Genomic DNA, 10,047 nt, shown 5'->3' with positions numbered 1-10,047 from the left:
ATATTTGGTCAAACTAACCCAACCTATGACCCAACAGCTTTAACCCAGAAATTGGGTTATGAAAATAACCCAGCATTTTTTACTGTGTATGAACAAGTAAGAGCTTAAAAACCAGAGATCAGAAACATGCAGCGAAATTCAGACTTATGAATGTCTATAATAAATATATCCCCCTGAAGAGATGAAACGATCAAATGAGTGGAACATCAAACCAAACTGTTTCATGAATGACCTTTTGTAATTGTAATGGGACATTATCCTGTATTTACAAGATCATACTTTGATCTTACTTCATCATACTCAGGATCCGTTCACACGCTGCGTTAACGACAAATCTGTCAAATCTGATGTTTGTTTTGATCATGAACCCAAATGCAGAACGGCAGAGACGTTGTAAACGAAGGAAGTTTAATGGAAAAATGGTGGATAAGCAAAAAACAGAGGGAGCCAGGGCAGAACAAAAACCATAAATCCAAGAAAAAAAGCCAGCAGGGAACACGGGGGAAGAAATGGGAAAGAAACTGAGAAAATTACAGGATTTAACAAGAGAAATTAGCAAAGAGTGAGAGGAGTGTTTAAGTATTTAAGTATTGGGAGAGCAAATGTGGAACAATGGAGCTGGGCTGATTGGATAACTGACTACAGGTGTAAGGAGAGATAGAGAGAAAGAGAGATAAACTGGCACTAGAAAATAAATAAATAATAAGAAGAAATAAACTAGAATCATGAACTACGGACTGAGATAATGTAAAACAGAAACAAGGCTGATCCAAACAAAGAAAGAGACAGAATCATAAACAAACCTCAAAACAAAGTCCGGATCTTAACAAAATCAGAGTAAATCCCAGTTCATTTAGAAAGAAGAACTGAAAAAGATTAAGTCTTTTCCTGCAACGTGCTATTCAATTAAACAAACTCCCTGAGACATTGTGTATAAACTGAGAGTGAGTGAGAAAAAAAAAATCAGAAGTGGTTCTTTGGATCAGGGTGTGGGGAAAATATAAAAGACTTTGGGCTATTTTTTTTCTTTTTCTGATCTAATGCTTCATAAAACCCAGCCTCAAGCTCTCCACCACACACACACACACACACCCACACACACACACACACACACACACACACACACGCAATTATTTCCCCTTTTGTCGGCTTCTCGTTGGCATGCGCGCACATCCTCCCTGACCTCACGCACTCTCACTTAGGCATTCGGAGTAAATTCGCTTTGACTGTTGTCCAAGTTTTAACGTCAGGACAAAACGACCAGACGGAAACTCCTGGCCAACAATGGAAGAGAGGAGATCATCTCAGATTCAGAAGAAAAGAGTAATTTGATGAATATGAGCTTGAGTTGGACCAAAATTCTCCCCCTTCCCTCAATTAAAAGTCCAGTTAGTCCAGCATAGACGAACAAACACTTCATAAGAGCAACAACAACATCAAGAAAGTCCACTGCTGTGTCCGAACCTCCATAAGAGGCCTCAGCGTAAAAATACACATATACAAAGAGACAGAGGGAGAGAAGGAGAGACAAAGAACCGGAAAGATGGAGGGGTAAATGGGTCAGAACCGACTCGGATCTTGAATGGCATCGCTGGCACCGTGACGCTGTCACTTCCTCTCGACAGCAGCTTCTTTGAACTGCGTTGCTCCCCAGTCCGTTTCTTTTCTGTCTTTCTTTTTTTTTTCTACCAAAGTTGTTTGGGGACAGCGAGACTCGGGCATCAAGAAGAAAGTGAGCAGAAAACATTTACTTTTTAAGACGATATTCTTTGTCTTAAGAAAAAAAAAAAGTCATAAAGTAGCTGTGAAAATGAGCCCCAGGTTCTGTTTTTCAGAAGAGATGTTGATAGTTTTAACCAGCTAATTATTTTAATAAAACTAAGGGCAACACACTTTCCTTTCCTTTCCTTTCCTTTATATGGTTAAAATACCGGTCAAAGATATTATAAGAAATAATAATAACAGAGCAGGAAGAGACCAAATAAAATTATTTTCTGTTTATCAGTTACATCACCAACAAATCCATGAATTATTTCAACATAAAGACATTTCTTTAAGGTGAAAATTCTGGTATGTTTCTCCTCTAAAGGCCCTGACATTGTGAGAATGTCACTGGTAAGTTTGTGAAAGGTAATAACTAATTATAACTAAATATGAGATTTGTTCTACAATAAATGATCAAATTTATGCATCTGGAATTAAAGATGGATTATGTTAAGACTTTTTACACATTTGTGGGCCCCTGTTTTAATCTTTATTGTGACTGGTCTTTCTCAAAAAGGTACCTGGAGTGTTGCTTTGATTCTTTCATGCATGTTTGAGAAATCCTTTAATCTCCCATGGCAACCATTCAGCTCTGCAAAATGCCTGGGTGGACCTAGCTCCGCCTTCGATGTCAAAGCTCCTCCTCTGAGCTGCAGTTTCCAAGCTTCAGTGTCACAGTGCACCACTCCCCACACTCGGCTGCTTCAGACTAGTCAGCAGCAATTAGCAAACACCTGGTGAAACTGCCTATCAGCGGAGATCATTGTATCTTAAAGGGTTAATAGAGGAAACATGTTGTGATGACTTCCTGAAAGCACAGCTTCTTAAAGGGACACAGGTCCGATTTCAAGGCATTAAATTACAAAATCAAATCTCTTTTAAGTTATATCTGATATATGTAGCATTTTTATAATAACTGAAGTTTAGTTACTTGCTTGTGCTATAAAATGAAAATACATCGCTAGAATACACACAATACTGTCCCTTTAAGGCAAAAGCGATTAGTAATCGCTTTTAAGTCGTCACATTATTTTCTTTAGCTGAGCTAAATGACAAAAATGTCATTTAACTCAATCTGAATTTCTGAATAAAATATAGAATATAGAAAAAAAGTAAAAGAAGCAAGAATATGCAGCAATATGTATGTCTTGAGTAGAAAGCGTACACTTATCCATCTGCATAGCATGCATCCATTGTATACACCAGTGGCATCCAGACTTTATTGCCCCTGGGACCAAAACTAGTAGCAGGCCACAAAAATAATTAAATGAATGAATAATGTCTGAAAACACCCAGGTCCTTCACTGCAGATGGCAAAACCAAGATTCTGTTTTCACATGCATGATTATACAAGATTATTTTCTTGTTGCTGTTTTGACTGTTAGATACATTAAAAAATTTAAATCTACAAGTCCTTAATGATCCAAAACATAAACAAGGCTTCAGACTGCGGCCTTATTAAAAGAAAATCAGACAATTTCCAAACTCCCAAACGTCTCTTCATCACCGTCATTCTCTATATCTGTTGACGAAACTCGTATTGTTCTTGACTTGTGACTTGGGGGCAGACCAAAATCATTTCAAGAGCCACAAATGGCCCCCAGACCACACTTTGGACACCCGTTGTCTAACCTCTCTCATCCTTCCACGGTTTCTTCAGCAGCTACTTAGCGATAGGCAGGTATGTCCTGGACGGGTCACGAGCTCAACGCAGGACAGACGTCCATTGGACACAAACATTGATACCTAAAGGCAAATTTGGAGAGACCAATTCTGTCCCCAATGTGACGTGTTTTGGGAGCGTGGTACCCGGAGTACCCGAAACAAGAACACCCAACAACCACGCAGAAAGGACCGCAGGACAACCCGGGCCAGAACACATAGCTGACTCAGCTTTTTCCATCTGCTCTCCCGTTGGACGCGAGACAAAGAGACATAAAAATCACAGGCAGATTTTAGGAGGAGGCTGGAGCAGATTTGGGTAAAATGAGCATTTAGGAAACAGAGAGGGAATTAAAGTTAATCTATTAAAGATGAAGGGGGGAAAAAAACAATAAAAAAAAAAACATTTTATGAACAGTGTGGTGGTTAAGGGGCTATCCCCACATTTATTTATGGTGGCAGAAAATAATAAAAAAACTAACACTTTAAGAAACTTTCCTTCTCTCTTCACTTCAGTCCACATGAAACTAAAAGAAAAAAAACAACACACTTTTGCTGCTGTCCCCAGAATTTGTCCACAGTTGGACACTTGCCAGAACCAGTTGTGCGGGACATGACATGATTGGTCATGAGCCAAGTGGGGCTTTACGAGGGATTATCATATAAAACATGCTAGGATTTACCTGTTCGCCCTCAACCACTCTACCAAACCATCACCAACCAACCGACTGTTCATCGCAGACTCAGAGAGAAGGTTTTTCTGACGTCCTTCTGTTTGAGGAAGTGAAAACACGGGACCCCTGTGCTGAACGAGCTCCGGGTCGCGGAGACAGAAAGGCCACTCAGCTGAAGAAGTCATGCAGTTAGCAGCGCCGGACCTCCCACCAGTCTGAGTCGGATTTGCTAACTAAACTGGAAAGCCCTTGGAGGGGAAAATGCCTCTGTGCCCACAAAGCTTTTTTTAATTCTGCTACTCAATGAAAAGATAAATATTTATACACGCTTCATGTCACAGATGTATCTGGATTAAAATGCCGGTGATGGTACGGAAATCCATACTCATGGGAACAAGGTTGCTTTTCACAAAAGAAAACCCACCTTACAGTCCCGATGTGGTTTTTATTGTAACTCAGATTAATGAGGCGTAGCCTCATTAGTAAGGATTACAGTGATTTATTATTGCCAAAACAGGTGAAAATAACCCAGATTAAAGTCAAATAAAACAATGAATGTGGGAAGCGGAGGTAGGAATTTTTCCTGCTGCGGGACAGACACAACCTCACCGTCTTATCGGACTCTCCAAGACCAAACATTGTTTCATTGAGGACTTCCTGTCCTGCTTATGTGTCTCTAATCCCCCCACCCCCCACTGCAGATGGCAAAACCAAAATTCACTTTTCACATGCAGTGCCTTGAAAAATGACGAAAAATGAATATTTTGAATATTTTATCAATGTGTGACAGACCCACACTAAATCACTAAATAAGGAAACAGTTGAGTTTGTCTTCACATTTCTCTTTACTCTGTTACTCCTGAATGAAACTCAGTATAACCACTTTAATTAGCGGATTAATCTAACCTGTATGTATTTTAATCTCACTTTATCACTGGAGAGAAAGAAAGAGTAACACGGTGAAAGGAAGTCATGAGAAGTGTGTTACAGTAAATTCGTGTAAGAAGGTGCTAAAGAAGGTCAGATGAGCATAAAACTCTAATTTCTCACCCAAACATCCCAAACACTACCAGGTATAAAAGCACCTCTGTGGATCACCCTGTTTATCGCTTCCATTCTGAAACATGGTGGTGACTGTATTGTGTTCACAGGGATAGAGGAGCTGATCAGAACTGGTCGATGATCCAATCAGAGGAGTAAATGAATGGTCTTTAATCAAAGTGTATCCATGAATTAGAATGGTCTAATCTGAGCAAACATCTGAATCAAACTAAAAGCCCAACCTGACTGAACATCTGCTGGTTTGCAAAGAGGAACGGACAAAACCTTCTGTCTGTAGAAACTATAAACATGTTCTGAACGACTGACAGCAGTAATTACTGTCAGAGGTGGTTGTATTGACTCAGAGAGGATGAATATAACTCCATACTTTTTCATTTGAACAATTTAGTTTCCACTCCAGATTTAGAGACACAATGTATTAGTGTGTCATGAAACATTATAATAAAATGAATTGTAGTTTGTGGTTGTGATGTAATGAAATGTAAAAAAAACTCCAGCGGTTGGGATTACTTTGCCAACTGCCTATAATCTCATGTATTTGCAACCAAATGTCGATTAATATATAATGTACAATATAAACTTAAAAGAATCAACAAAAAAGAAATATTAACGGCGGTTGTCAAACAACAAAAGGTCGAACTAATCCAACTTACCGAAAATGACTGTATAACTGTATTTCATTGTAGCAGTGAAATGTCTCACTTCCCATGCGTCTATGTGAAGAAATCCTTTTGAGATCTCACTCCCAGACGAACGGAAATTTAGTCGGTTTGCAAAAATGAATCCTGCGATATCCTTCGACTCAAATAAAGGAAAAGATCACCAGTTTAAGCGATCAATATAAGTTTGACTTCTTTTGAACCGTTTGCAGGTGCAGTCGGCTCTGTCAAATCCCTCCTATGAAAATGTTTGCCAGCAGGATTTCCCCCCAAATTACAGCCTCTATTTGGTGACAAAACAGGAGAATGAAGAAAATAGACAAAGGAAATACCGGGACCTGTTTACTGCTGCTAAAAAAAAGGGGGGCGGGGGGGAATATTTAGATATCTATGACAGGCTTTGTTCTCATCTGCTTATTGCAAAACAATGTGACAGTGTACAGAGCTTGGCATTCTCCAAGTGCCTTTAAATCTCACTAATCTTTCGGTTTGGATTGATGAAAATCCTCTGGAAAACCTCAAAGTAAGCTATTAAACGGTGATCCGCTCGTAAGCCCCCGTGGCCCGGAAAACCTTCTGTGACACTTGGGCCGGCGGATCAAAGCAGATTTCACTGTGATTCTTCCTGTAAACGACGTGACCTCTGAGCTGTAAAGATTAGACGCAGGAAGCGATTTGTGGCGGGACAAATCCACGTTCGTATTGTGCAGCCGACTCTGCCTCTGGCTTTTGTTTGCGTAAGGTCTGTTGAAAATGCAGCGTACATTTAAGAATATCTCAAAATGGGAAAGCAAATACAAACATTAGCAATATGTTAAAAGACAGAGTTTTTAAAGAACCTCACTGAATATGTGTGTTTTTTCTGTTGTATGATTTATTGTTCATGAAAGATTGGCTGGAGTCAAAAACGATTGTCTTAATAGACTAGTTTCATCTGTGCCCTGATGTTTTCTAAGTTCTCAGCTTGGTATTGACAGACTTGATGTATGAGATTTATGAGTAAAATTGACAATCGTCAGTTTGTGACTATTTAATAAAAATTTTTTGAGCTAAAACCATATTTAGAATTCCTCTCTTGTTCCTTTAAGGGGTATAATGTGTTTTCCAGGAACATAGTGCAATTTTATGGCATAATCAAGTAACTATGTTACCTTCAGTTGTTGAAAGACATTTAACTTCCTGATTTAACATCTTGAAATTGGGTCTCTGTCTCTTTAAGAAACTCCTGCTCTTTCTGAAAATCCGCCTTCAGGAAGTCATCACAACATCTCTCCTCTATTAACCCTTTAACGACATTTTTTATCAGCGTTGAACTGAGAAGAAGCTCGTATAATGGAACTGTAAATGCGCAGTTTCACAAGGTGTTTACTAATGTCTGCTGGCTAGTCTGAAGGAGCTGAGCAGGGGAGGAGCTGCTCTGTGAGGCAGAAGCTCGGAAACTGCAGCTCTGAGGAGGAGCTTCGTCCTTGAAGGCGGGGCTAGGTCCACCCAGGCATTTTGATCGGTTGAACGGTTGCCACGGGAGATTAAAGGATTTCTCAAACATTGCATGACTTTCTTAAAGAGGCAGAGGCCTGATTTCAAGGTGTTAAATCACCTTGAAATGTTTTTCAAATTTCTTTTCAAGTCATATTTGAGGTATACAGCATCTCTGCAACAACTTAAGGGAGCGTAGTTTCTTGACTGTGCTATAAAATGACACTATGTGGCTGTAAAAACACACAACGCCTCTTTAAAGTGCTCACACCTGTGGAGTGTTTTAAAGTAATCACCTACAGCTGAGAACATTATGTTAGCCTAATTTTTTACTTGTCAGTTGCCATGAAAAAGATTAGTTCCATTTGCTAGATGACAAGAACGTGCAAGACTTTACTTTTAAAATGGAAAATCTATTTGCCAGCTGAACGGTGGTGCAGTGGGCAGCAAGAAGATCCTCGGTGTGAAATCCTGACTTTCTCGGTTCTGTCCAGGTTTTCTTCCACAGTTTAAAAGCATGACGCGCCTGGTTGTTTGTCTTTTGTGTCTCCAAGATGGACTGTCAGCGGCAACCCTTTTTGGGGTTTGTCCAACGTCGTAGCAACTGCAGGAAATAGGTGCCAACCTCTGTAGCCATGGCAGGGACAAGCTGTTATGGACAATGGATGGATTTTATTCATTTTTTTTTGCATTTCTTTTAGCGTGTATCAGAACTTCTTTTTTAAATTAAATTAATTTGGTAAAACATTTTGGGTATTCTTCCTCTGCCCACAATAGTTTGCTTCTGGCAGAACCGAAGCATCTGAATCAGGTATTTTTAGGCTGCCTTGCTCACAGGCACCTCTCCAGCTCTGCCCACAAAACATTGACGTTGTTCTCCTTAAGAAGAGAAAGCAGTTGGTACCGATAAGTTCAAGAACCCGGCCTGGATGGGATGGCGAAAAGTTGAACTAGTTATTTTTGTTTTAAATTTGACAATAACAAAAAGAAAAGAAAAAAAAGGGTGCTGAGGAGTTTTTATACTCGTCTGCTAAATATTTAGTGGTGGCTTGAAAAAAAAAACAGTGAATGTTCAGTTTGAGTAAATATACTGTTTAGTTTTTATTTGCCTGGTTTCGGGTCCCGAGCCAGACCTTTTCCAACCATCAACGGAACGCCAACACCTTTTTCCTCTTTCCTTTTCCTCCCATTCTGCCACCTTCGCCTTCATTGCAAGCCAATTGACTGTTTTAATAACTGCAATCAACACAGCTGCGTCTGAGTCACAAAGAGGCAAGAAGAAGAAAAAAAAAAAACACAAGAAAGGCTTTTTGTTTTACGTGCAGATGATCCGTATGGCCGCCATGACAGCAGAGCGTTAGAGCAAGGCATCGCTGTGGAACATTTGAGTGCAGCGTTCGTCTGTCTTCGATTGTTCAGCGTTTCAGTTGGGAGACTTTAATTTCCTCTTCGGAAATAATTGGGAGGCAGTGAGGGAGTTAATTGTGTTTTTCCGATGATGAATCATAAGGACGTTTTAGTGGACCCCTCCTGACCACACACGCCACCACACAGTCATGAAGGCAAACTGAAAGCACATGCACAAGCCACAAATGCTCCCAAACAAGCAAATCTCCACATATTTTACTAAAATGATCTATCGCTCTGTTATACACAGCCTCGTGCAGAAAAAGATAAAAAAAGGAAATCAAACAGATAAGCAAAGGATCCCACAACATCCAACTCCTCCACAATATTGTCCATCTGTTCTTTCCCACTCGTTTTTTTTTTTTTTTGTTTGTTTGTTTCTGATTCAAAAGATTAGAAGCCCAATTAGTAAAGCTCTCACAGCAGGTGTCGCCACGCTGGGAACTGTCCTCTTTTTCCAAAAAGAAGGATTTCTCCCACGTTGTGGCCAGTTTGGGAGCAAAGGATCTGCAGTACTGCTGATCTGCTAACTTTGGCTGAGAAACAATGCAGCGCTGTCTGAAGAGGGGCAACAGACGGAAGTAGCAGAGGTAGTGCTTTGCCCCCTGTGACCCGCACGGTGAGGTGACATCATGGCATCAATCTGGTAGCTTCCAGAAGAAGGAGGAAGTGTCGTTGAGAATCACAATCACTTTAGGTGATTGGAAGGAGCAGCAGGAAAAGCAAAGTGGAACAAAGTAAAGTTAAACACAATCATTTTGAGTTTAGTTAGATGAGTCCTTATTGTATCTGTTCATGGAGTTGGATTGTTCTTAATTTGGCAATGTGGAAGAAATGCTGTAATTTTACTAGCTTTATTAATCCATTTTATTAGCAAATTTGTCAGTAAAATTTCTGCTTTACTAAAATAAATTCTGTTGGTTTAATAATGTGTTATTTAGTAATAAAACTTTAAAACAACAATAACAAAAAAAAAAACACGTACTTCCTATTCACTATAAAATGTATCAATCACAGCAATGTTTCATAGGAGCGTTGCGATTGGGCTTAGCAAGAAATGCTGACCTCTGATTGGCTTGTCAGTTTAAGTCCCACCCCGTAAAATTGGCTCTTCCGAGAAGAAGCCAGAGTGAAGAGACGGACAAGAGCCCCTGCGCGGCTATAAAGAGAAAAATTGTAAATTTTGAGTGATTTAAAATGACTAAAATTTATTTGTGTCTTCTGAAGTACATTGTGTGATGCAACAGCCACTATTTTGAAGACAGGACGGTCAGGAATATAACTTCTGGCGAAGTCTTGGTGAATTTGAGCAGCTGAGTAAAATGGCTAGCCGCCTAGCGCCA

General features: G+C 39.8%; 1 protein-coding gene across 1 annotated transcript in view; it reads right to left on the bottom strand.

The window, feature by feature from the left end:
* The window catches only part of LOC106936519 (platelet-derived growth factor subunit A-like), a 31,576-nt gene extending 25,542 nt beyond the window's left edge, over positions 1–6,034 (bottom strand). Inside the window, exon 1 of the mRNA XM_015017576.1 lies at positions 5,816–6,034. Coding sequence (XP_014873062.1) covers positions 5,816–5,843 — 28 coding nt within the window. The 5' untranslated portion in view covers positions 5,844–6,034. The remainder of the gene's footprint in view (positions 1–5,815) is intronic.
* Positions 6,035–10,047: the final 4,013 nt, after the last annotated feature.

This window comes from Poecilia latipinna, unplaced genomic scaffold (genome assembly GCF_001443285.1).
Source record: "Poecilia latipinna isolate Pla-1442-1.1 unplaced genomic scaffold, P_latipinna-1.0 Scaffold2162, whole genome shotgun sequence".
Lineage (NCBI taxonomy): Eukaryota > Metazoa > Chordata > Actinopteri > Cyprinodontiformes > Poeciliidae > Poecilia > Poecilia latipinna.
This window is presented reverse-complemented; position numbering and strand designations above follow the sequence as displayed.